Raw genomic sequence first — 27,382 nt, forward strand, 5'->3', positions numbered from 1 at the left:
GAAGTTATTCCTATTATATATGAATATTTGAATAGGCTATACATATTTAGTTGATTCCAAAGAGCTGTTTTGTGCTATTTTGAATAAGAATTTTTATTATTGTCTTTTAGGAAACAACTTTCCAGTAAACTATCTTTTGATATTTTGTTTGTTTTGGTGTTGACTGTTTGGTGTGGGCGTTCAGCATCTAGACATATATAGAAAATATTCACTCATGGTTGAGTGGCATGTTGCTGTGTACCAGTTTGTTTCGTGAGTTAAGGCCAGTTTATATATTAAGGAACCAGATTAAATACTAGCGTTTTTCAAATTATAGGATTATTTTAGGTAACTGAGTATTTGTGTAATCTCTTAACACAAGTCAGCATTTGTGTTTTTTTTTCTTTCAGCTGTACACATTGAGAAGATAATGTTGAAAGGAGTCCAGAGAAAAAGGGCTGACAAATATTGGGAGTACACTTTCAAAGTAAGCAATTTTCACCCCCAGAGATGCCTCGTTTGCTACAATAAGTGATCTTTAGAAGAACTAACTGCTAGCAGGCTTACTGCTTTAAAGATAAAATAAATAAGTAGATAAATAAATAAATAGATAGATAAATAAAGACAGATAGATAAAGGATCGATATAGATGATTGATAAAATGATACATGGTTGATAAGTAAATGATAGTTTAAAAACAAGTAAAACCTTAACCTTAGGGGGGACTATTAACAGTGTAAGGTGTAAGATGTCACCTTTAACAGACCAGCGAGCTCTGTCCCTGACTGCTCTGCTTCCCTTGCTCTGTGGCTTTGTGTCTTGTTGGCTGTGACCCGCAGGCCCAGTCTGACTCTGTTACTTTCCTGCTTCCCTTTGTGCTGCAGCTAGCTTCACTGCTGAGCCTTTTGAGGGTGGACCACACATACTCTAAAGTGACGTGGAGTGAGGCCAGGCTTGCGCAGCGTCACTTCAGTTCTTCCCATAGGCACTGCTTACCACATTCCAGCTCTCCTTTCCTGAAGACTCTTCTAACCCTCTGACGGAATGTTTTCTCCTTCCTCTGCAGATTGCTACCACTATAGCTTCCACAGATCCTTGAGTAGATTGTCTTATGGAAGCAGGCATCCTCATCCGCTGCCATCCTCTAGTGTCTGCCTTGCTCAGTACATTTGTTGAATGAATTTCAAAACTCTTAACTTCTACTTTGAAGGAGGAAATCCTTGACTTTGTGGTTTCTCTTTCCAATTTCCATGTGTTTCACTTTTGGAGTATTTGGCTCTTTGCCCTGGAAACTCAGCATGCTGGCTTCTTTAGTTGTTGGAGCTCTCTGCTTTTCTCTAAGACCTTTCTCTTCACCCTGGACCAAAACACAGCTAACATCCGGCTCAAACGCTCCCTCTCTGGAGAGGCTTCTTAACACCCGGCTACTCTTGTTTTAGTGCCCGTCCAGCCCCATCTTTGAAGTAATGATGACTGGTAGAAATTCTTAACATATTCATTTGGTTTTATGTAACATGAGTCTGAACTCAGACTTCAGTTGTCATGTCTACTCCTGTATCCACCTACCAAGTAGATATTTATCATTGAAGAAATGTCTACCAGTCAATAAGGAAGGTTGCTAGATAGAATTTTGTATGCATTTAAAGTATGTAATTGACAAAGCGAGTCCAGGGCAGCCAAGGCTACATAGAGAAACCCTGTCTTGAGAAAACCAAAAATAAAAGTAAAGTATCTAATTGTGATATGATTAATTTGTAAGACTTATATCTCAAATAGTTATTTAAGTTAAGCCATTGTTCAGTAGAAACCAAAGTTCACAGAGCTCTGAGAGTGCAGAAGGCAGAGCTGCACATCAGAGTGCAGACCCAGGTCCTACTTAGCTCATTTTCTCCATCTGAAAACGCAAGTAATCATACTTGCCAAGCGTCTTGCTAGGACGTACGACGCCTGAGATGAAGGTGAAGCCTCTTGAGTGGATGAGTCCCCCTCAGCTGTGAGGTGGTACCTAGGAGGACAGCCCGCACTCCTGTTTCTCTTGGGATTTACATGAGTGAGCTTCAGGAGGAGGATCTACCCTGTCAGGATCTTTTTTGTACTTAACCATAAAAAGCAAGACATTCCTGAAAACTTCCTGAAAATTACTAAAACAATTATGCTTTTAATACTGTCCTTTTTTTTTTTAAATAATGCAATTTAAAAGGAATTATCAGAAAACCTTTTTGAGTAGAATGTCAATGTACAACTTAGCACCTTTATAGAAACCGTGATAATGCTAGATGAACTTTTATATTTCTAGTTGCTAATCTTAAAACTTAAGGCCTTTTGTTTTACACATGGCTTTTTCCCCAGCCAGTTTCTGCCTAAGCAATAACCATACAATATGTGTGTTTTCTTAAATCAGGTAAATTGGTCTGACCTTTCAGTCACAACAGTAACAAAAACCCACCAAGAGCTACAGGAATTTCTACTGAAGGTAAAATTACAGATTTTGTTGTTAAGATTTGTATTTGATATAGAGATTCCTAAAGTTTCAGTGTCAAAGGAATCACCAAGAAAATTAAAACACACACAGGCTGACTCCAAACTCTGAATGAATATGAGTTGTAGAAGATGTTACGTTGTGTTTCTTCTTACCTTACCTTACTGGCGCGAGCAGCGGAAGAGCCTGTTTAGAACGTGGCCCCCACTCTTAGCCCCCTGCACAGATGTTTCTTGTTGGTGGTGTTTGCCAGAGTTCTCTCCCCAGACAGTGGCTGCAGCAAGATGAGGTTTATTTTTCTGTGGTACCTAATACATGAAGTGAAGCTCTGCCTGTGGGCTCGTCTTAAGCCTTGCGTCCTTTCTTCCTTGGAGTTCATCCTTCTCCCACCCGACCCTCATAGTGTCTTAATACCATCGGGAATAAAAAGATGGCGGAATTCTATCCTGCGCGTTTGTGTACATCCTTACTGGTTCCTTTGAGTAAAGTCTACTAATCAGATATAATTGAAAAAACAAAAGAAATAGGGGGAACTAGGTCTCGGCGATCAATAAATTATTTCTGCTCAGTAAGCAAATAGAGTTTATTGTAGACTGGGAGATAAAACTGAAAAAAATCCAGAAACAGGACATGTTCCTCACTCAGGCACCAGATTTTATGTGGATGTGCCTTACTGAGCACCGGACTTGAGGATTTTTCTGGGGTTCACATTGTGTGCTTGTCACTCACTGTATGTGTCTTCGGTTCAGATCACTTGCGTGTCTGTTGATTCTGAACTCTGCAAGGGACTGATCTTCACCAGTCTGTGGGCCTCAAGCCTAATGCTGGAGACTGGTTCTCTGACACACATTTGACACCCTGTCAAAATGTTAGTTTGCTGGATTTGTTACTCTGTTTAGATTAAGTCAATTGAATGTTTTTTCCCTGTGGCTTATTTTAAACTGAATTCTCTCTTTTTCTTCCCCCTTTTATTAAACATAGATTCTTTTTCATACTGTATATCCTATTACAGTTTCCCTCCCCTCTCCTTTCCCCAGCTCCTCCCACCTCCCCTCCCATCCACATCCACTCCTTTTCTGTCTCTCATTAGAAAAGAACAGGCTTCTAAAAGATTAACAAAGTAAAATATAGCAAGTTATATAAAACTATCACAGGGAAGTTGGACAAGGCAAGTCAGCAGAAGGAAAAGAGCTCAAGAGAAGCACAAGATTCAGAGACTCACTTGTTTACACGCTAGGGAGTTCCATAAAATCACTGAACTGGAAGCCATAATATATACAGAAGACCATGTTCTTGCTGCCTCAGTCTGTGAGATCATATGGGCTTTGCTCTGTTGACTTAGAGGACCCAGTTCTACTGGTGTCATCCATGCCCTCTGGCCCTTACTCTCCTCCTGAGCTCTGAGGGTAGGGATTTGATGGCGACATATTATTTAGAGCTGTGTGTTCCAAGGTCTCCTTCACTCTCTGATGATGACTGGATGAGGTGCTGCTCTATAAGTATAGCAGGATGCCATTGGGGTCATTTGTATCGTTTTTTATTTTAACCCAGTAGTATTTGGTTTTACCTTAGGTTTCTGGATTCTCTCAGTTAAGGGCTGAGAACTACCTGACCCATTCAAGTTATTGACCACCTGCATGTGAAACTGAGGGGAGCTTCATTCATTCATTTTTAGTCACCTCGGTCTGTGCTCTTCCTATCAATCCTAGACAGTTTGATGAGAAAGAAGACAGGGAAGGGATGACAGAAGAGCTCTGGCCTCTTTCTGCCAGACTCATGGGAACAACTAGAAAGGAGTCAGGGAAACTACGGCTGTGACCCTGCCAGGTGCTGAGAACCAGGCAGCACTGCAGCAGGAAATGCAGCCCTTGGCTGGCCTCTGATGGTGGGTTGGGGCTGCCTCTCCGTCCTTTGCATACATTTGTGAGTCTCTTCTGCTTATCACTAGCTCTCTTGTGCTTGATAGGATACATGTACCAGCATCTAATGTAAGTTAAATAAGCAATTATGAGCAGCCACCATTTGGCTTTGGCGACAGGATGCTCCTGTTTCCTTCTTTCTTCTGTTTTCTTCTCCGGGGCACAATTCCGCTGCTGAAGAATGAGCTCCAAGGGCTACAGAGACACGGCTGAGGTTTTCAGGGAAGCCAGATGCCGCCTACTTGTGTGTGATGTTGCCACCTTATTTGTTGATCTTCCTGCAAGAGTTCAGTGAGCAACACAGACCCCACTGCAAGGCTCTGGCCTGGCTTCTAGCAGGCTTCTTTCTTGTGTTTCTCTCCCTAAGCTTTAGCAGTGGTGTCTTGACAGGTTACCTTTCTTGTGTCACATAGTTTTTCTAAAAGCTAAGTGCTTAACAGCAACAAAAGCCGCAAATGCCTTCTCATTCTTCAGGGTTGTGGTAATTAACCTTCAGCTTAGTCAGCATTTGACTGAAACATTTTTCTTAAATGCATGAACACCACACTTAGCTGAAATAATCTGCACTGTCTTCCTAGAAATGAATTCTCTGTTGTCAGATATCCTTGAGGTTGACTGCCCCCATCTTTACCATTGATTGTAGAAGGCAGAGCAGAGCCTGTCCTGAGCACCGGGGCAGTGGCACTGGTCGCTGTTTAACTGCACTTACGGTTTTCAGGACGTGAGCTTGAGGTTGGGGTTGCTGAGTTCTCTCTTCATGAGAGCAGCAGCTTCTGCCCTCTGTGTCCTGTCCCCTTTCAGTTTTCTGTGAGTTTTTATTTCTTCCTTTGCTGCTGTATCCACAGTTCCTGAAACAGACCTGTGACCAGAGTAGGAGTTTGGATGCTTGCTGACTTCTTGAGTGAAATGTAGTCTATATTGCAGGGAGTTTTACAAGTGACAGTAGGGGACGCAGTGCAGATCTATGACCTCCCTCAGGAAGGTCCCTAGAGCATCTACTCCAGAAACTCACTATCTTAACATGAGAGCGGACATGTGCTGATGCGCATGCAGAGTATGTACTGTGAGCTGTGTTTCTGCAGCTGTTCCGCACTTTCCAGATTGAGGCAGTTACAACTGGACCCAGGCATTTCTAACCCTGAAAACTACTCCGTGGCGTCTGGAGGCTCCTTTAGAGATCCCAGAGCTGAAGCATGTGATTGGCATGGCTGCATGGGATCTAACCTACTATGTGGCTCTAACCTACTGTGTGGCTAGGGAGCCAAACCAGAACGCTGTGGTTCAGATGGCGGTCCAGCCCACGGTCCCTCCTCCACATGTTGAGAGGTGGCAGCCTGGCCTTCAGGTCATAGTCTTGACATGCAGCTGTATTCTATTAAAGTCTGAAGGCCGCCATCAGGGAGAAAGACAAGTTTGGCATTTGCAGCACAGTTTAAGTTGACTGGCCCCTTTTAGAGGGAAGGACTTCTTCAGTGAGCCTTCTGAAGCCTCCTGAATATGGAGAGAAGACTGATGAGCTTATGGGAACCAGTTGTATTCATCAAGATCTTAGGTGCCAAGATAACACGAGCTAGCTCTAGCCAAGCCTCTGAGTCTTTGCACATTCCTAATGTTCAGGGGATGATAGTTGATCACGCTTGCAAAGACAACGTTGACCAAACTATGAATACTAACTGCCAGTGATGGCTGACTTGGTGTCTAGTCCTCCAATCAAGGGATGTGTGTTGACCAAGAAAGTTGTCATCAAGGTTATATCCAAAGCCATGCAACAGGAGATTAATATGGTTACAAATAAGGACATCTTCTCCATCTGACTTGTGCCACTGAGACTCCTTAAGGTGAAGACTGCAACTCTCTAATGTAAATCAGCAGTTTATTCTTGTTAACTTTGTATTAATAAGGAAAATTAAATAAAGATAAATGGCTGAGCATTAGGCTTTAGTGTTTTTAAAGATAAACTTGTATCTAGGTACAAAAACCTTTCCTTACTCTGAGATTGTGCAGAGCCAGGCCTCTGGACGTGGAGGCTGGCTATTTTACAACTAAGATGGAAAAAGAAGAAAAAAAATCCAATATAAAATAGATATACTTTAAACCTTTATTTTTGGCAAATAAGCTTCTTCCAACTGAGTGGCCTTTGGAAAAAGAAGAGAAAAACAACGTGAAAATAATTGCATACTGATGACTGCATTTCCACATTCAGCCCAGTAATGTGAACCATGTCATTGAGTTGTGTGTGGCACAACTACTAGTGGTTTGAAACTTGAAATTGATGTCTCTGTCAAAGCTGTTTTTCCTTGACAGGGTATACATACTCCATAGAAATTGTGGTACTGATGAGGCAGCTTCCGTGGAAAAGTATTTGCTATATAAGCAAGAGTAGCCATGTAAAAACTGAGTGTGGTCGAACACATCTGTAGCTGTGGCGTTGGGATGTGGAGAGGCAGGTGGATCCCCTGAAGCTACCAGCCAGCCAGCCCATGAGACCCTGTCTCAACAGCTGAGATGAAGAACAATAGTAGAAAACACTTGGTGTCAATTTCTGTCCTCCACATGAATGCACATGTACTTGCATGCACACATGTTTATATGTATACACTATATGTGCGCACAAAGTAAAAAAAAAAGCTCCTGTTTAAAATTAGTAATAAAAATTTTGTGTCAAAAATCTGTATTAAAGTGCTGTTGCCAAAGTCATTGTTGAAATTAGGAGTGCTTATTTGGGAAATGTGTCAGTTCAGAATTTGTGTCTTCACACTGGTGGTTGGAAGACATGATTTCCTTATTGGCTTTGTGATCTCTTCATCTTGATTAGCTGATCCCACCTAAACATCCCAGGGCCATGCTCCATGCTTACTGTGCCTGACTTCAGCAGTGCTGCCGCCTTTGCTCAGAGGGCAGGATTTACTCAAAGAGTGTTTACTTTGAAAACCAAATTATGTACATAGTTTATGTCTGTGGCTCCTTAGGTTATATACTTGACTTTGACAGTTGTTCCTGATTTTAGTGAAAATGACAGAAATTCAGAAATTAATCACAAAAGTCAAAACTGAATTCTTAAAAAAATTAGTTTTGAATCCATTTTCTAGGAATATTTTTAATTAAACAAGTTAAGTAATATGATAAGAGATTTGTTTCATTTAAGCTTTTTTCCTGACCAAATGATACTTTCTTATAAATTCTAGCACATTGCTTACACATCCATAGCATTGAGGAAAACTCTGAGCAGTGGTTTTTTTGTTTGACTGGTTGGTTTTTTGTTTGTTTTGGTGGTGGTGTTGTTTTTATGGGCATAGGGTGTGCAGTGTATGTACATGTAGAGGGCAGAGGGCAGCTCTGAAGAGTCCCTTCTCTTTCCTGGGCTTGGGGTTGAACTCAGAGCTTTAGGCTTGAGCAGCAAATGCTGTGAATCGTCTCACCAGCTCTGATGGGTGGGTTTTGTTTTGTTTGGTTTGTTTTTCAGGACAGGGTCTCTCTGTGTAGCCTTCGCTGTCCTAGACTCTTTTTGTAGACCAGGCTGGCTTCGAACTCAAAGTGATATACCTGACTCTGCCTCCCACATGCTGGGTTTAAAGGCATGCTCCATCATGCCCAGCATGATGAGTGGTTTTTTTTTTTTTTAATGTAAATAAATGGCAAGAATTTGACCCAGTTTTCATAACTTGGTTATTTGGCATATAGCATTTAATTGCCCAACATTGCCTGAGATTAAAATGGGAGAAGCACGAAGCACTGAATTGATAACTGTAGAGGCAGAGATAACACTTTTCAGAACAGTGTTCCAGCATCAAAGTACCAGCTGTATTATGGAGAATGCTCAGTTTAACCTGAATCTTTGTATAAATGTCATCACAAAGCCAGGTTGGGGCTTGAGTGTGAGATTTGCGTGCTGTGACTGGAGGCTGAGACTTGGCTTTCCAGTGCGCTTAGGCTAGTCTCCAGAAATCTGCTTCCTATAGGACAGACTTATACCAATTCAGCCTGCTGCCTTCGAAAACATGTGTTGAGATGGTCAATAAGAGAAGGCATTTAAGTTTATTTGTATTTGTTGAGTTAAAAAAAAAAAGCAACAACAACAACAAAAAACATCTCAGCATTGGATATTGTGTTTTTGTTTTTTTTTCTCTTGTAGCTTCCAAAGGAATTGTCTTCTGAGACTTTTGACAAGACCATCTTAAGAGCCCTGAATCAGGGTTCTCTGAAAAGGGAAGAGCGGCGACACCCTGACCTGGAACCCATCCTAAGGTAACAACATCTGTGTTAGAACAGGCTGCTGAGGGTGGTCAGAGATCTTTCTCTGGCCTTGGTGACCTGGACTTTGAACTCTGGTACTGGATAGGCTAGGCTCACAGTAGAAGATAGAAACCCATACAACAAGGATATATGCTCAACCATGTTCATAGCAGCCTTATTCATAATAGCCAGGACATGGAAACAGCCTAAGTGTCCCACAGTAGAAAAATGGATAAAGAAACTGTGGTACATATACACTATGGAATACTACTGAGCTATTAAAAACAAGGAATTCCCGAAATTTGTGGATAAATGGATTGAGCTAGAAATGATCATAATGAGTGAGTTCACCCAGAAGCAGAAAGACTCAAATGGTATATACTCACTTATATCTGCACACTAGCCCAAGGAGAATGTCCCATGAAAGTCTTCACTTACCAGGAAAGTGAGACACGGGGAGGACATCCTATTGGGACTCTAGATGAGAGAGGCATGGGAGAATGGGGAAATAGAAGGATCCAGAGGGTCTTAGAAACCTACAAGAAGAACATTATGACAGGCGGATTTGGGCCCAGGGGTCCTGCTTAAACTATGGCACCAGCCAAGGATACTTCAATCAGTAAACTTCAATGCCCTATCCAGATCTAGCCAATGGACAGGACATTCTCCACAGTTGAGTGGAGAGTGGGATCTGATTTTCACACAAACTCTGGTGCCCCATACTTGACCATGTCCCCTGGATGAGGAGGCCTGGTGGCACTCAGAGGAAGGATAGCAGGCTACCAAGAAGAGACTTGATACCCTATGGGCATATACAGGGGGAGGAGGTCCCCCTCAGTCACAGTCATAGGGGAGTAGGAGGAAAGCTGGAGGGAGGGAGGAATGGAAGGATACAGGGGATGGGATAACAATTGTAATATGAATAAATTAATAAAATAAAAAAGAAAAAGAACTTACAGCTTCAAAAAAAATAAAATTTAATTAAAAAAAAGAAGATAGCAACCCTGTTTGTCACTATATTCCTTCTTTCTCTAACATCTATTAAAGATGTCCTTGCCTCAAGCTGGGCTTGGGAGAGACTAAGTGAGATGCGGTTGATGGGAGGGGAATGGACAGGAGGAACCTTGGAAAGTACTTGTTTACTACCGTTTGCTTGAGTCCAGTGCTGCTCAAGGTCAGGTCTTTGCCCTTGGGAAATTGTTGTGCCATTGGGAATGTATGTATTGCTTAGATGGTTAATTATAGGGTCCTGTGCCTTTAAACCCTACCTTGTGTTCATTCCTAGGACCTTGCATGTACAGGGGCTAGGGGTGGGGTGATACAGGGTAGTAGGTGGCACAGCGTCCTCCTTCCTCCTCAAATGCAAACATGTCGTACAAACAGTTTGTGGTGAGAATTTGAAAGGTGTCTTATATTATCACGGACATAGGCTTGCAGGGCAGGAGAAGGGAGAGGTGGCCCATAGCTTTAATCGGAACACTGGGACATGGGACGCATGGATTTCTGAATTCGAAGCCAGCCTGGTCTAGATATAGTAAGACTTTGTCTTTAAAACAGAACAAAACAAAACAAAACCCACCAGGTACAGAGGCTGAGAATAACTGAGTGAGGGAAACTGAGAGGCCACACAGGAAGGTCAGCTCACACTCCAGAGGCTGTCCGCTGGCTGCTCCATGCTCATTCCCAGGCCTGCAACTTTCAGAAGATAACCCTCTATCTTCCCATAAGGCTAGTGGTTTATTTACGAAGTCATTGGGGCTTTAGCCACATATCTGTTTAGATATTTGTGGCATTCTTAGCTCTTTGAATGAAATATGAATTAACATTAACAATTGTCCTTTGTACTGTTTAGCTGTGATGGTTAAAATGAAATTTTGGATGTTATTTCAGCTCATTCTTTGTTTTTGCGTCTCACCTGTCTATCTCTTGTAAGATTAGAAGGTCATTTCAGACTTTTGGTTTCAAGTTTCCAGTTATACTGTGAAACCCCCCCTGCTTTGCTTTCAGAGCATTGAAGCAAGCTTCCTGAGGAGGAACTGTGCCCTATAGTGTAGCCCAGGCAGGGGACGGCTAGGTTGTCCCCAACAGAGATAGTCAGAAATCTGGAATGGGACCTATTGCTATTATTATTACAAAATCCGAAGTGTGACTGTGGGAGAGAAACACCAGGCCGAGATGAAGCCCAGGATGGCTACCCTTGCAGATACCCACATCACCAAGTGAAACATGACTTAGGGTGGGAGACACCCTGAGGCTCATTCCAAAATTGAATGTGAAGGTGGATCTAAAGTTGTTAGGAGACTTGATGGGTGTAGACTAGGTTAAAATGGAGGAGGAGAGGCCAGGTAGCAAGGCAAGACTTGCAAGCACATGAGTGCCAGGATGGTTGGAGAAGATAACCACCTTCCACCAGAGCAGCTCTGAAGAAAGCTCAAGTTGTGTGTTTAGTAAGGATGAGGAGATACAGACTATAGTCACTAATTTGTGGCGTCTCAGATGACACAGCGGAAGAATTTAGTAGAAGAAAGGCTAAGAGGGGAGCAGAGAGCATTCTGGGTAAGAGCAGGTGGATAAAGTTACAGAGTGATTGAATTCTTGAGTCTCCATATGCTCAGATTTCAGAGAAACATGTACATTTCTGGTGGATTATGTGAAAGTGTGGGTCCTTGTTCTCCAATACTGGGATAGGCAGGGCATTCCGATTCCAGCGAGCTCCAGGAGGTGCTAGTGGTTCACAGAGGGCCTTTGCAATTGACCCAGCACGCAGAGAGCTGCATCCAACTCAGCTGTGGGAGTAGGGTGTGTGAGCGTGAGCCCAGGGCCTATGTGGGAACGAGCATGAAGTAGCCAGATGACAGCGTCTGGAGTATGGGGATGGCAACAGAATATGACCAGAAGGTCAATTTGCACTGTTCTTTGCCCATATTGGCTTTAATATGTGCTTTGAGCCCAGCCAGACCGGGTAGGTCCCCTGAAATTACTGGCCAGCCAAGCGGTGAACTCTGGCTTAGGAAGAGTGACCCTTTCTCAAAAGACAAAATGGAAAGCAATAGTGGAAAACAGTTGGTAGCTAGTAACTAACTAACTAACTGACTAGTAGTGGACAGAAGCTCCACTGTTCTGCTTCTTCAGTAAAGAGGGGAACAATTTCATAAGCTCGATTCAGTATGTCTTAATCCAATAGTGTGCAATGTACAATGACTCTCCGGGTGGTTGTGATGTTTTCATGATAAATCTACCAGGTGTTCAATAAAGACCACGAGGAAATTCGCATTTGCAAGAGGAAGAAAAGAGCCCTCTTGGCCAGATGATCTTTTTTGATGTTTTTTCTTTGCCTATAATTACAAATCTACAGTTAAGTTACCTCTCAAATTTAAACTGTAGTTCTTCCTGTAGAATCTTAAGTTAGAATCATGGTGTGATGCAGACTTGACATGCCTTAGGATGTGGTGACAACCTGTCACTGTGTTCTCTATTTCCCAGACTCCTAACCTTTCAAGCTGCTCAGCCTCTCTGAGAGTGTGGGGAGGTCCCTTGATAGAGCTGCTGGATGACAGTGGTGGCATACATGAGAGAGAAGGCTTCTGCAGGTCTTTTCTGAGTAAAGGCAGCTTTTGGACCATCTAAGCAAACAGCTGAAATAATACGTTTTTGTTTGTGTGTGTGTGGTCAGTTTGAAATGCCCCCATAAAAAATAAATCTTTGTAGTAGATTCTTGCAAATGGGTTTTGTTAAAGTTTTCCCATTCTTGCAAGAATACATTAGGAAATAATGCTTTCTTTGGGGAAAGTGTGGCTTTCGCTCCTTCCCTCCACCCATCCTCGCTTGATTGCAGCAGTTACTTAGGCTAGTGTTTTGATCTGAGCTGAGACTACAGATATGTGAACTGGTAGTTAATGCAACTCTCCTTCTCTCTCAGGCAGCTATTTTCAACTTCATCCCAGGCTTTTCTTCAGAGTCAGAAAGTACGCAGCTTTTTTCAGTCAATATCATCGGAGTCTCAACACAGTCTCAGTAAGTGGCCTCTGATCCTCTGTAGAAATCTGGGAAGTGTTTTTGTCTGTTTTGTTTTGTGCTTTTGTTTGTTTGTTTGTTTGTTTCTTTTATGAGGTTTGTTTGTTGCTTGGTTTTTCTCTTTCTGTGCCATCCTGTTGTTCAAATGTAATGAATTTTAATCAAGTTGAGGAATAGAGACATGTAATTAAGAAACATTTGTCCTCTTTAATGAACTTTATACTGCACCTTTAAAGATAATGATATAGGAAGGGCAATAAAACCAAGCAGACTGGTTACCAGGAGAAATATGTCCCTCAGTCCTCGGCAGAGCTGACTGCTCTGGGGCAGAATGTGCCCCTGCCTCCTGTAGTACAATCCTGTGCTGACTTTCACAGCTCTGTAGCTGTGCGCAGCTCGTGCATCCTCTGCAGTCAGGCCAGCCCATGCTAGCCGGAGGACGCTGTGCTGCGTCCCTTCCATGCCGTCTGCTGTTTCCAGACAGGCTGTCTTTGTTCATGGACTCTGCTGAGTGCATAGCCTCTGCCTTATCCCAGAACTACTCTGGAGATATATTTTACTGTTAGTCTTTTGATTAAAAAAAAAAAAACAAAAACTTTAGAAGTTTGATAAGAAATACAGGTATTTATTAAGCCCTTGCACCTCCCTTGGGTCCCTTAGGCTGTAGCTTCTTGAAAGCTCAGCTCTTCCGAGAGCGTTGTGGCTTACTGTTGTGGTGTGTCTGCGTCCATTGCTGTCACTGCCCCTTACTGTCAGACCCATTCAGTGCCAGACTGCACACCACCTCTTCAGGAGATTCTCGCAGTCTTGTTTCTCTATGTTGTTTTGCCTTCCTGTTTCAGTGTTCATCTCTTCTGTCTCATGTTCAGTTTTCCACAGATTCTCTTCAGCCTGACTTTTAAACAAATATTTTGCCAACAGTGCTGATATGTTCCAGAGATAATTTCTACTCATTTTAAGCATAGCTAATATTTTGAGGAACATTTTTTTCTTTAAATCTTTCCTTCTGTGTTCAATTGTCATTTTCCTATACCTAAAGGAAAAAGAAAATACATGGCTCCTCAGTTTGAGGTATGAGAAAAAGAGATGAAAAATATAATTGATTATTCAGTATGTGCTAGCTTTTAAAGTTTAACTAACTGCTGGTGTGGCACATGTGGCATCTGTGTGCATGCCTTAAATGTTTGGAACCTAGTTAGCAGGGAGGCTCAAAAGTGCAATTGTAAGACTAGTTGACTGAAGTAAGACGCACCGCTCTGTAACTGCATTTGTCTGAATAGGGGCAGTACTTGTTAAAGTCATCGGTATCCCAGAGCTCTACAGAGTTCTTAGTCAGCACTTCTCCCAAAGCAAAGTGTGAGCGTTCTTAATAGTGTCTACCAGTAGCACCTGACTCATTTTAAAAGGTGTTGAAACAAAGTTAAGCTTTTCCCAGGTTAACAGCCTGCTCAGGAAAGCTCGCCACAGGGGACATATACATACACATGAGGCAAAGTCTCCTGGGGGCTTGGCAAGGTTTTACATTTGCGAGCAGTGCTAAGGAGCCTGGCTGGTTTTATCTGAAGAGTGGACATGTAAAATACTGTTGAACATACACATCTTGGATTGTGGGGAAACATGTCAGCAGTCCACATGTGTGAGTTGTTTTGCTGAAGAATAACACAGTATTGTCAGGGTTCATTTGCACACTTAAAAAAAACCCTCTATCTTTTGTTCTCCTGTGGCAGAAAACAGTGTCCCATGTACTTGAGCCACAGTGTTACACTCTTACATGGCTTAGCACCTCTTTGTCTAGAGTTCACTGTTGTTAGAATGTGGTCAGTGGGTCAGTGCTGATCCACAGTCACCGCTTTGTAACCAAAAAGAAATGTGGGGCTTTATAGCAGTTCACCATTGCCGCAGTGTTGTTGCAGGGCTTTAAAATGTAGCAGTTACCAACATACTGGAAAATTTAAAAAGTTTAGACAGCAGATAGTAGAGGCACACACCCCATTTGGTCATCCGGTGAGTGAGCTGACAGGCGTGGGGTGACTTCTCCAGCCAGGTGGTGCCCGAGGGAACAGCTGCCTCCAGGACTCGACTGACATAGTCCTGTGGATTCTCGAAGGTCCTTCTTTCCCTAGTAACTCTTCCCTGTCTTCTCCTTGGAGCAGAGGGATAATCATTATACTATTTTCTTTATCTCGCTATTATAATTTTCCCAGAGTTAGTAGTATTGAATTATTTCCTGCAGATAACTTACAGTCCTCTCTGAAGACTTCTAAGATATTAGAACACTTAAAAGAAGACAGCTCAGAAGCTTCAAGTCAAGAAGAAGGTAATTTTAGACTCACTAGGCTAAGTCTGCCTACACTGACACTCACACAGGGCAGAACAGAGCAGAGAGCCCAGATACACACAGGGTGCTGGGGTGTGTCAGACATGGCATTACAGAACAGAACAACGGGCAGAGGAGAGCTTGCTCATTCCATGGTGTTGGCACAGCTGGCTTTCTGTATGAGGTGTGTATTGAGCAGAAACCACAGAATGTCATGCACAAAGCTTTCAAGGGAATAACAAGTATTTGTAAATGTACATTATAAAGCTCTATGTGTAAACCTGGGGAAAGAAGGCCTTGTTGAATAAGGAGGATCGTGACTGTACGTTTGACTGAGCAAGAACTTAATATATGGTCAAAGAGGTCAGATACTTAGAAGAGAGTCCACAGATGAGTTACTAGCAGGGTGTTCTCAGGAAGAAGACTAACGGCTCTCAATAGAAGGCTCCTTCTACGGTAGTTGAGGCAGTGGAATCCATCATGTGATGTGAATCAGGGAAAAAATGCCTTCCAACAGATGAATGAGTAAAGACACAGATAGGAAGTTTGTAGAGGAAGAAACCCTCAAGCTGACAAGCACACAGCCTCACAGGTGACTGAGAAAGCGAAGGAGAGGACAGTGGGACCCCATTGCACATTCACCAGACCACAGACCTCAAATCTGATGCCAGGAGGAGTGGCAGTGGGAGCTCAGACGATACAGATGAGGTACAAATGGGCACGTACGCTTACACAGACCACATTTGGCGTGGTGCAGTGAAGCCGGAGATCACCATGCTGGCTGCTGATCCAGCATCTGGGAAATGTGCCCGTGTGCTGGCTGCAGCATGGTTCATAGCAACACATACCAGGGAGTTGCCTGAATGTGTCAGTTAAGTAGTGATATGAGGACTAGGCAGCAGGTAACATAAAAAGGTATTGTAGCATGTTCAACAGGTCCCAGCCCTGAATGAGTTCATGAGTGTACTCACATATGCAGGCAATTAGAAATGGAGCTTTCACGGGAATGTTTCAACAAGTTAGGTGATATGTAACCTCTGTGGATGGGAGTGAAGAGTGGCCCTTAGTCTTATCTCATACATTCTTTTTTTATGTAACTGGAGAGTAATAGTACATGGGTGTGTGTGTTTCTTACAGACTTTTAAAAATATTGAAACTTTTGAAATGGAAATAGTTTTACCTGAATACAGTTTGAAGTAAGATGTGTACACTAAATTTGCATGATTCTGAGTAAAATTGGTTGCACATTTGAGGCAATTCAATAGTGTATTATGTAACTGAAGGTGTGTTACAGTGTGGCGTGGTAGTGCATACCTGTAATCCTAGCACCCCGCAGGCTGAGGCAGGAGTTGGAGTGTGAGGCCAGCCTGGACTCTATAGACGACTCTGTCTCACAAGCGGAAACTCCCCTTATGCTGGGGACTGGGTCCAGTGCTCGGCAGGCACTCCCACTGTTGATGCACCAGTTCCCGCCATCATCCTTTTGATGTTTTGCTGCAGCATAGAGTGTCGTACATTAATTCTGCTTTCCCTCCTCCTACCCTAGATGTGTTACAGCACACCATAATCCACAAGAAACATGCTGGGGAAAGTCCCGCTGTGAAGTAGGTATCTAACTTTTAAAGTGTAAATGTTTTTGTACACCTTAAAGTCAGCTAATACTTAGTTAAGTTTCTAATATATTTATTGTCTGCCATTGTAACATTTTGCTCTTTGTTTTTTTCAGTTGTCTTACCTGCTGTTCCCCTTTTGTCTCTTTCCTTGCTGTCTTTTAGGGAAGCCCTTCTCTTGTGGCAGCCTTCATAGTTGCAGACTATATTTTTGTTTTTCTGGTAGTTACCCCAAAACTTGCAGTGTGTCTTTCATCTCTTAATGCCTAATGTAAATTTGTGCTTGCCGAATTTCTCAAATAATCCAAGGAACTTAGATCACTATAACTTCATATATTTCCCTCTTCTGAGTTATAAATCATAATTATTCTGCATTTTCATTCTCTTTGTAGCTTTAAATTTTGATAACCTTTTTAAAAAAATTTTGAATAATAATCTTTATTAGTGTATTTTCAAAGATACATATAATCCTGAGCTACTTCATTTATACATTTATCATTTCTCTTTGAGGTTTACATGTATTTCACTCCAAACTTCGCGGCAAGCACATTTTTATATTAATCAGGAATATAAATAATTTAAACGATTGGTCTTGTCCCTTGGAATCACCTACTAATTTACTCAGGTTGTCTCCTTGGCTAATTCTACAGTGTGAAAGCATTAAGACCACTGACTGTCAATAGTTCCTTCCAAACTGCAAAAATAGGCAGGTCCCTTTTTGCTCCTTATCCCTAAGCATCCACCTATGATGATTTACCTTTTCAATGAAAGCACTGTTTTTCTGCAATTTATTTGTATGTGGTAAATGCAGTTAGAGGGTGTGTGTGTGTGTGTATGTATGCGTGCACGTGCACTTTGTATTACTAGGGGCTTACAAATGTGAGGCTAGCCCTCTACTACTGAGCTACAGGTAACCCTGAGTGCAATTTAAATTTTTGTGTGTTTGTTTTTTCAAGACAAGGTTTCTCTGTGTAGCCTTGGATGTCCTGGACATGCTTTATAGACCAGGCTGGCCTCGAACTCACAGCAATCTGCCTGCCTCTCCCTCCCTGAGTGCTGGGATTAAAAGTGTGAGGCACCATGCCTGGCTGTAGCTTAAGTTTTTATCTACAGAAAAATAAGTCTAGCTTGCCTTAGTAAAAGCCTTTTTGCTTGATTTGTGATTTGTGGTTGGCAGTTACTTTCAGCTCTTTGAAGCTATAATTGATCTTCTAGTCATACAGTCCTCACCTAGTGTGTATTACCCCCGTGGTCTACCTCTGACACCTCTGATATCCACGGCAGATCACATAAAATCATTTAAGTCATTTCTAGTTTACGTAGCAATAGTACTGCTCCCTCAGTCAAGCAGCACACACGTTCTGCTTTGTTGATGAGGGCCTTTATTGGTTCTGTGGGAGCCTGCTTTCTGTCTTTGTAGGTGGGCTTGGAGCTTCTCTGCCTAGGGCTGTCCCTGCTCTCCTCTCTGAGATCCCCGCTCACTCTAGAGTGCTCTTGGGCAGAAGCCAATCTCCGTGAGGTGGTTTTTCCTCATGGTCTGTGATAAGACTTTTGTAGCTGTTTTGCATCAGTTATGCTTCTAAAACCTGTAACTTTGTATCTTTTGAGTTTAGAAAATTCTTAGTTTTTGTCTTCAGATATTCCTCTTAATTCTGTTCTCTTGAGCCATCTTCTAAGAGTCACTGAGGTCCTTATGTGTTCACATATCCCACTGTCTTTTACATTTTATGTTATGCCTTTTTCTTCTCAGTATATTTTGTTCAAACCAAACTTATCATAAGTTCTTTTCACTAGTTTCCCATCCTTGAATTGTTACTCTGGTTTTACAGTGAAGACTTTACATTTGGTTCTGTAGCGACTTTGTGGACTCCTCTGTCTTCTTTTCTTCATTACTAGTGGTATGCACCCAGAGTGTAGACCCAGTAACTTGTGCTTAGCCTGTTCTTGTTGTCTGTTCTTGAGGGGTTTCTAGGCACTTTGCACTGATCCTTCATGTGCCAGTGCATACAGCTCCTTACTGAGCAGCTCTTACCTTTCTGTTGAGCTGACTGACAGTGGAGTAGGGACACTCCAGTCACACAGGCAGTAATGGCAAGTAGACACTTGCTGCTGCTCTCTAAAGGCAGTTATTACTGAAAAATTAGACATTTACTTATTTCTTAGAGTATCCCTTGTTCCATATACCTATCACTAGACACTCCAAAACAACAGAATCTAAGAGGGTCGAGAAATAGCTCTTGTAGCTTCTTCATTGAGATGGTAGGATAGGCTAAGTTATGGGGACAGACTTCACACTGTCATATGCTTTCCTTTTACAAGCAGTGTTGGTACGAACTGTTCTCCATTGGATGGGCTTACCATGCAGTATGCAGAACAGAATGGAATTGTGGATTGGAGGAACCAAAGCTGTGCCGCCATCCAGCACTCAGAACACTGTGTGACCTCAGCTGACCAAGTATGTGGCGGGTTGGCTTTGGTGCCATGTGGTTAAGGCATTGCTGCTGCTCTGTGTATTTCCTAAGAACTGCACTGTAAGCGCTGTCAGGTGGCTTATCTGGGAAGTGAGGGAACGGCTCAGCACAAGACTTTGTCCTTAGACCTGATTGAATTCTTCTGAGGTCTGGAAAGGTCTGTCTAGATAACTGGCTGCTTGCATAGGAATGACACCATTTAATAAGACACCTACAGTCTTTATTCTAGTTCTGAGGGCTCAGTAAATTTTTCCAATTTTTTAATTTTTATCTCAAAAGCATTATTCACCCGCAGGTCCCTATCTTGATATGGTTTTCAGACTGGCCTTTCCTGATAAGAGTTTAGGCAGGGTTGCCAGCACCCTTGCACGTGCTAAGTGAGTGTTTGCTCTCTGGTGAACTGCTGTGGTGCGAGGACAGTGCTGTGGTGCACTTAGTGCACTAGGCCACCACGTACTGGGGCAGAGGACTCAGGCTGCAAGTGTGCTCTGTCTAGAAGGTAGATTTGTGAGCTTTATTGTTTCTGACCAATACACAGATCCAAGTGTGTTTTTGTGGACTAGACCTTATTTTGAGAAATTATAAGTTGTCAGTGTTTTTTCCTCTATTCCAATGTCTACGCCCTCTCTTTAAGTTTGACAAATAGGGGTTTTATTGACCCAAACCTCAGGTGAAGACCCATAGCAAATTCAATCGCTGGATCACAGTCTGTTTTGGACAGTAGTCTCCCTTGCCCACAGAGGTAACATTGCCGGAACTCAGCAGAACATCCAAAAACATAGGTGGTATCAAATCCTACAGATGCTTTTTCCTATACATACATGCAAAGCTATGATAAACTTGTAAGTTGGGTCCCATACGAGGTTAACAACAGTAACTAGTGTAATAAAAAATAAGATGTAATAGATTGCTATCCTAATTTATGTGGTTGTGCTTAACTGCTCTCAGGCAAGTAGTGAATATGGCCTGGATGTATCCCAGGAGGGTGGAACTGGGTGAGGTTTCACCACGCCACTCACAACTGAAATTTAAGACGTAGGACATGTTTACTTCTGGAACTATCCTCAGTATGTTTTTGACTAGTTGACTTACTCTTCTTAGAAAAAAAGAAAATTGAGATCAAATTTAAAAGAGCAATTTTCCTAGGATTAGTTTTAAGTATTTGTCATAGAATATGTACGCTTTCCTGCTTCTGTAGGTAACGTGAGAAGGGCTGAAAATCCAAGTGTGTTAGTCTGTAATGGAGAACATGCTGTTTTCATGTCTGAGAAGGGCACCTGTAGCAATGTGTGATATGGCTGAAGTCTTTGTTTTTCATTTCTACTAGCACTCTGCTGAAAAACGGAGCTTATCTTCAGTAAATAAGAAGAAAGGGAAGCCACAAATAGAAAAGTAGGTTCAATTTCATGTTTCCAAAGTTAGGAAAGACAAGCATGGAGTATTTGGCGATGGATGTATTTAGGTTATATATACAAATAGTATGTTCCAATGGTTTTGCTTTTCTTTTTAGTTTTGGGATTGACATTTATAGTTGAAATTATCAACGTGCAAATGACAGAAGTAAAGCTGTTATCAAAAGATATGTTCAGTGTAGAGGGGCAGAGCTCTCAGAAGCACACTGAATGTGGCCCTTAGCCCTTTCTTTCTTAGAGTTGTTGTTAATTATACAAGTATCTGGGGATTTTAGTACTACTGTATTTAACATTTGTGATAGAGGACCTTACAAAAGTATTGATGCTATATATCTATTTGGTTTAGGGAGAAAAATAAGAAAACAGAGAACAGACTGAACAATAGAATAAACGGCATTAGACTTTCTGCTCCCCAGCATGCTCTTGGCAGTACTGTGAAAGGTAAGAAAGGTCTCGCTCTACTGCTCCTTTCATCTTCGGGGTGACATCAGCTTAGTGCACACTGAGCTATTGTGTCAGACCCCAACATGCCGTGTACAGCAGTTTCCAATTAGACGGTCCGGAAGGTAAAGTGGCCAGGCTTTACTGCAGAGTTGGCTGGTTCTGGCGTCATGGCGGTCTTGCTGTGGCTCTGGGGAACCCCCTCAGGGAAATCTACACACATTCTTGTCAGTCGATTTTAGACCGTTACAGACACTTACATTTGATGACTTTTCTTTGTGGAGCTTTGCTAGAGTCAGTTATTTAGTTTCTATTTGCCTCCCATCTCGAGGTAGGGCACCATAAGTCCCTCTGTGTGTAGAGTAAAGATCCACATAGATGTCTAGGAAAATATTCTGTGTGTGCCTGACACTAAAAAAAGCCATTGATTGGTTTTTTTTAACTTAAGTCTTACTGCCCTGGTAGTACATTAATTTGTGATACAACAAAAGTAACAAAAATGGATGTTTTAATGTATATATTTTTATGTACGTGGGTGTGAGGGTGTTGGATCCTGGAGTTAACAGACAGGTGTGAGCTGTCATGGGGGTTCTCTGGATGTTCTTAACTGCTGAACCATCTCTCCAGCCCCAAGAATATATTTCTTAAATTACTTGTCCATAGAGAGACTATAGAAAGAATATGATTGTATTTTGAATCTCAAATAGTGCCAGTTTATTGTATTAGCTAAACTAGGAGTGACTTTACTTTTCTAATGCTGTGATAAAACTCCATGACCAAGGCAACTTTTAGAAGAAAGCCTTTAGTTTGGAGCTTAACAGTTTTAGAGGTGAGTCTGTGCCCATGCCAGCTGGAAGTGTGGCAGCAGACAGGCAGAGGAGTTAAGTGCTGGAGCAGCAGCTGAGAGTGCACACCCTAGCCCACAAGCTGCCTCCTGTGAGAACACCTCCTCCAAACAGGCCACACCTCTTGATCCTTGTCAGGTAGCTAACTGTGGACCAAACGTTCAAACATGAGCCTATGGAGGCTGTTCTCATTCAGACCACCGTGAAGAGGAAGAGTGACCTGGAAACCCGTCTTGCCTATGTAAGGTTGTGGTCCAGGAGTGTGTTGTAGCACTTTGATGTCTTAGGTTCCAGGTGGTGATGGCAACTGATAGCAAAGGGCTGGCGGCTGGCGGCAACTAGAAGTCACTCCTGCCAGGGCCTTGTGTTTCCCCTGGCTCATTTTCCATATTGATTCCACATTTGTCTTCAAAGAGCACATTTAACTGAGTCACATAAACTGGAAATAATTGTTTTCTTCCTTTATGGAGCTGCACATCCCATGAAATGTATATTAGAGTTGATATATGGATCCTTCTGGTTAGTGTGTTGTTCAGCTTTTTCAACAATGCATTCTATCTTAATACATATCATTTACTTAAAAAAAAAATGGTGGTGCACAGCTTTAATCCCAGCACTCGGGAGGTAGAGGCAGGTGGATCTCTGTGAGTTAGAGGCCAGCCTGGTCTACAAAGCGAATCCAGGACAGCCAAGGCTACACAGAGAAACCCTGTCTTGAAAAACAAAAACAAACAAAATCTATTTACTTTTATGTGCATTGGTATTTTGCCTGCATTTATGTCTGTTAAGGTATCATCAGATCTTAGAGTTAGAGACAGTTGTGAACTTGCATTTGGGTGCTGGGGTTTGAACCCGGGTCCTCTGGAAGAGCAGTCAGCCTTTAACCGCTGAGCCATCTTTCAAGCCCTGTATCATTTAATTTTTAAAATTTTATTTTAAATTTTACCTTCTCCTTTGACTAGCAGTACATTTGTATAGCTAAGAAATATGAAAAGGAACAAAATAAAGATCTCTCACTGCTCCCTTCTGGGTTTCTTCTGTGCTATTGGTCATCTCTGTAGGCAGTAGATTTTCTTGGAAACCTTTGGTAGCTCAGTGCTAGAGGTGATGGCACACTCCTAAAGTCCCAGGGCTTCGGAGGCTGACGCAGGAAGATTACCAATTCAATTCAATGCCAGACTAGATCACTCAGTATATCATGTCTTTTTTAAAAATCACTTTATAACTATTCTAAAGAGATATAGGCATTACTATACAGAGACCACTAAGAGCTTACTGCCTTGGGGTCTGGAGAGAAAGCTCAGTAGTTAAAAGCACTTTAGGCTGCACAGTCATGAGGACCTGAGTTCTTAAAGGAGCACTCACAAGCTGATCTGGATCTGCTGGGAGCAGAGACTGCTGAGCCTCCTGCTTCCAGCCTGATGGAAAATATGTGCCTTGGATTCAGAGAGAGACTGTCTCAGTGGCATAGGTGGAAAGTGCTAGAAAGCACAGGCACCCTCTTCTAGTTTCTGCATATGTGCACACAGGCATGTGCACATGCACATACATGCAGACACAAACACACTCCAAAAAGTAGTAATTAAATTTTAAAGAGAACTTCATGTTCACTTTATCTTGCTAGTGTTTCTTTCTTCCCATTTTTTATGTTTTTGATTGCTCCACCACAAATCAGACCCTTTTGAGATTGTTTTTGTAAAATTTTTACCCTTCCATATAAGCCCACTATCACTTTCCTTACAGCTTCATGAGTTTTAGTTTTTCCTTGGCAAGTTGGTGTAACCAAAAGGTGCCAGAAATATATACATTGCTAATATACATTGTTAATAACTTTTCATTATTCATTTAACATTTGCGTGGCCATGGTAGGTTAGGTCATTTTTAACCATCTTTATACTGTTAGAAGTGTATTCCCTTCATAAAGCACTGGTTAAATTAACTAAATTTAAATTGAGTATTCCACAGATATGTCTTCTCTGGTACATAATTTGCCAAAATAATTAACAGTCTGTTAGGAGATGGTCTGATGTATTTTGATGCTAATTAGTGCTTACTGTCTCTGTGACACAACATGTGCTTAATAAAAAGCCATCCCACCTGGGCAGGGCAGGAGATAAGTGTGGCTAGGAGAGAGAGGAATCCTGGGAAGAAAAAAAGAGAGACTACCACAAGGAGGAAGGGGAGAGACCTGAAGGGAAGAGAGGAAGGCTGCCATGGGTTAGCTGGAGGAGAAGCACATGGCCGGTGTGAATGGAGAATTTGGCTCAGATAAAAAAAAACATTAACAAGTATTTGGGATTATTGATGGGAGGTAACTTGATAGACGTTATTAGAAACAAATGACATGGGATTGAGCCAGGGATCTCATGTCTGCCCCACTATGGGAGGTAGTTTAGAGGATTAATATCTGTCCTGTCCTAGGTTAGCTAAGGCTATTTTAAAATATAACAAGTCTATCATGTTGCCATGGAAATGATTGGCTTGTCCATACATCTTAAGAATTCTCTGGAGTTGCTTATATGTATTTATACAGTAAACATGTGTTGGATGCTGGCTGTGTAACAGAAACGATGTTAGCAGTTGGCTTACTGAAATGAATAGGGCTAGTGTATGAGGGACCCTTTCTAGTCACGTGACTATTCTGTCCTCATGTGCCTGCAGTGGGCGGGGCTAGTTGATCCTCGTGTGGGCTGCAGTCATTCCTACAAGGTCCTGCTTTAGAGTAGCCTCTGGATAAAACTAAGGTGCTGCCTGATCTGCTTAGTGAAAAACATGCTGTTTTAAATACCCTGGCATGGCTAGTGGTTCTATCAGAACAAGCGTTATGACAGACCACCTACTCTTAGAGGACTTCTTTAGCAAGCCCTAGAGAGAGAGATTCTGTAGACATAGAACATAGCTCAGTGTGGCGATATTGGACCAACCCCACAAGAAACTAACAACTGATTTAATAAAATAGACTTATTCTTCTCTGCCTTTGTTTTAAATATATATTTGTCAGCTTCTTAATAATGAACTTTAATATAGATCAAAGACAGTTTTTAAGTGTTATAGGAAAACAAATTATTTATAGCTACAACTAATTTCTAATGATTCCATTTGAAAATTAACATAACTATTTAACATAACTGTAGAGTTGTTACTTTTAGATATGAATTTGGACATTGGATCTGGACATGACACATGTGGAGAAACGTCTTCAGAGAGTTACAGTTCTCCGTCTAGTCCACGCCATGATGGAAGAGAAAGCTTTGAAAGTGAAGAAGAAAAGGACAGAGGTTTGCTTTTAAAAGAGGGGATAGAAAGAGGTGGGGGTGGATGAAACTGTGCTTTCTCTTAAATAAACCCAGAGGCATAGAAAACCCTTTATTGACTTAAAATTTGTATGAAAGGTATTTAAATACCAGTCACTGTATACTAAACCAGATAGAAAGGAAAGGAATTATAACCAAATCATCTGCTGTGGAGGAGAAACCATCAGGGTGGGCTCAGCTCACACGGTGATGGTTTTGTGGAGACACGTCCAGATTGAACATCTTTCCTTGCGACTTCTGTGGTACTGACTTTCAAAACTATTTTCATTGAGATATCCTTTCTATACGAACTGGTAAGGAGATGGGATTAAAATAAAGTAAAAGGTCATAAGGGTCTCTTGTTCTTCCGAGATTCACCTGTTTCTCTTAAACATTCTTTGATTGCTCCAGGCCTTTAGTTAATTTCCACCTTTCTAAGTTTATTTTGGCATTTTTTGCTCTTGTCATTGGAGAGCCGTACTCACCATTCTGGTCTGCCAGTCAGAGCCCTTGGAAAGCCTGGGTGTAGTGAGGACGCTGTACTTCATATGTGCCAGCCACAACTGATGGTTGACATCACAGTGGTGAAGGTACCATGCTGACTGCAGTCTCAAGCCATTTCTCTGTTAAAATTGTGACACTGTGGTATGTCAGCCAAATGTGAGTCTTGCTGCACAGCTCTCAGCTCACTGGGACCTCAGCTTCCGGGCCACTTACAGCCTGCCTCAGGACACACTACTCCACAGACACTTGCAGTCAGCCTTTACCTTGTGGTTGTTTTTATAGTCCCATCAAATGAAGCCTGCAGTGGTCAGTGCTACTAATCTGAGGCCACACTGCACTTTTGCACAGTTTTCTCAAGAAAGAAGTGAAATACCCTCTCGGAGCTCTGGGACGCTGATAGAGTCGCTATGCCTCAACTGTGTGTCGTAGTGCGTGTTGTCGTGAGCAGATGCCGCCTGGCCTGTCAGGTCTGTGGGTAACTCGTAGCATCCCTGTCTTGTTCTCAGGTCTGTAAGGTGGTAGGCCTGTGTGGAGGATACTGCCCTTTATCCTGTACGATTCCCTAAATACCGAGCCCGTTAGGATGCTCCCAGTCGCACACTGGGATGGAGAGCTTTGGATATTTTCCAAGTTTAGAGTACACGCAAAGAGTGTGTGGCTTTGTTGTTGTTCATTTTAATGATGCTCTGAGACCTTATGCTTTCCAAAGTCAGTACAGAAAACATCCTTCTGTCTGATCCTTGTAGTGCCCCAAAATTACAGGATTATCTACTGTGACCTAAGACTTAAAGTTTTAATTCATCTGAAACATGGTTTCTCTTTTCTTTTTGGACTTGATTTTTGTTCTTAACTCTGCTCTAATGGATGGTACAGATCCAGTGCCTTGAACGGGTGTTGACTTCAGGGTACTATCTCTATAAAGTTTAGTAATAAGCAGTGTACTGACTTATCTGTTAGGGAACCTATTTACTATAGCCATCCACTCAGTAACTCAGTCCTCCTTTAGTAAATTCAGACAGTTCAGTAATAATACTAGATGGTCTGTGTCATTAAGTGGGCTCTGTTTAGCCTTTCTTTCGAAAGGTTAATTAGCTTTTGATATTCTTATTTCAAGAACTTTTGCCGTTGTTAGCTGCACATAAACAGTCTCGCCTTAGTGAATACAAACACCCTAAGCGCCTCGTGTGATACAGTTTAATTTGCTGAGCAAAAAGATTTTTATAGTAGGCATTACATCTAACTGAGTGAGCTGTGTAGATGGCAGGGTAGCATTTTCCGTGTTTAAACCCTGCATCAGGTAGTACCTTGCCTTCCCTCTGCCCTGACTGGAAGCTGGAGTGACTTTAGTGTGCACCGTGGTGTGGTACAGGAGTAAACACAAACACAGAGCAGTTCCGTGTCTCCTGTGTGGTTGTGGAGAAGTGGCAGTGCTTGCTTTCTTCTTCTGCCTCTTGTGTTGCAGCAGTATATTCATGTAGCTTTACATTTGCCCTGTTGAATATACTGGGACAAATACCAGTTCCATTTCCCACCTTCAGCATTTGGCTTAAATATTGTCCTGATCAAACTCCTTAAATTGAATTATTTATGAGATAAATTAAAATCAGGTTTGATTGTACAGAAATAAGTAGGTTACCTTAAATTAATTATTTAATGCTTATCTCAGTAAAAAGGTAGTGGTACATGTATTTTTCTTATGTTCTATTTTCCAGTGACTTTTGTTGTTGGTGCTGCTACTGCTGCTGCTGCTGTTGTTGTTGCTGCTGCTGCTGCTGCTACTGCTGTTGTTGTTGTTGTTGTTGTTGCTGCTGCTGCTACTGCTATTGTTGTTGTTGTTGCTGCTGCTGCTGCTACTGCTGTTGTTG

At 42.1% G+C, this 27,382-nt stretch overlaps 1 protein-coding gene across 7 annotated transcripts in view; it reads left to right on the top strand.

Moving 5' to 3' along the window:
- ZCCHC2 (zinc finger CCHC-type containing 2) overlaps nt 1–27,382 on the top strand; it is a 46,998-nt gene that overhangs the window by 14,775 nt on the left and 4,841 nt on the right. The window contains exons 3-12 of one of the 7 annotated variants that reach the window (XM_084789514.1): nt 390–466; nt 2,381–2,452; nt 8,510–8,622; nt 12,530–12,624; nt 14,858–14,941; nt 16,488–16,545; nt 18,871–19,006; nt 20,350–20,414; nt 20,781–20,875; nt 24,855–24,998. In XM_084789514.1, coding sequence (XP_084645640.1) covers nt 390–466; nt 2,381–2,452; nt 8,510–8,622; nt 12,530–12,624; nt 14,858–14,941; nt 16,488–16,545; nt 18,871–19,006; nt 20,350–20,414; nt 20,781–20,875; nt 24,855–24,998 — 939 coding nt within the window. The remainder of the gene's footprint in view (nt 1–389; nt 467–2,380; nt 2,453–8,509; nt 8,623–12,529; nt 12,625–14,857; nt 14,942–16,487; nt 16,546–18,870; nt 19,007–20,349; nt 20,415–20,780; nt 20,876–24,854; nt 24,999–27,382) is intronic. The other 6 variants (XM_084789516.1, XM_084789515.1, XM_084789517.1 and 3 more) reach the window with 6 other exon arrangements.

The sequence above is a fragment of the Acomys minous genome, assembly GCF_964271855.1.
Source record: "Acomys minous genome assembly, chromosome: 1".
Classification (NCBI taxonomy): Eukaryota; Metazoa; Chordata; class Mammalia; order Rodentia; family Muridae; genus Acomys; species Acomys minous.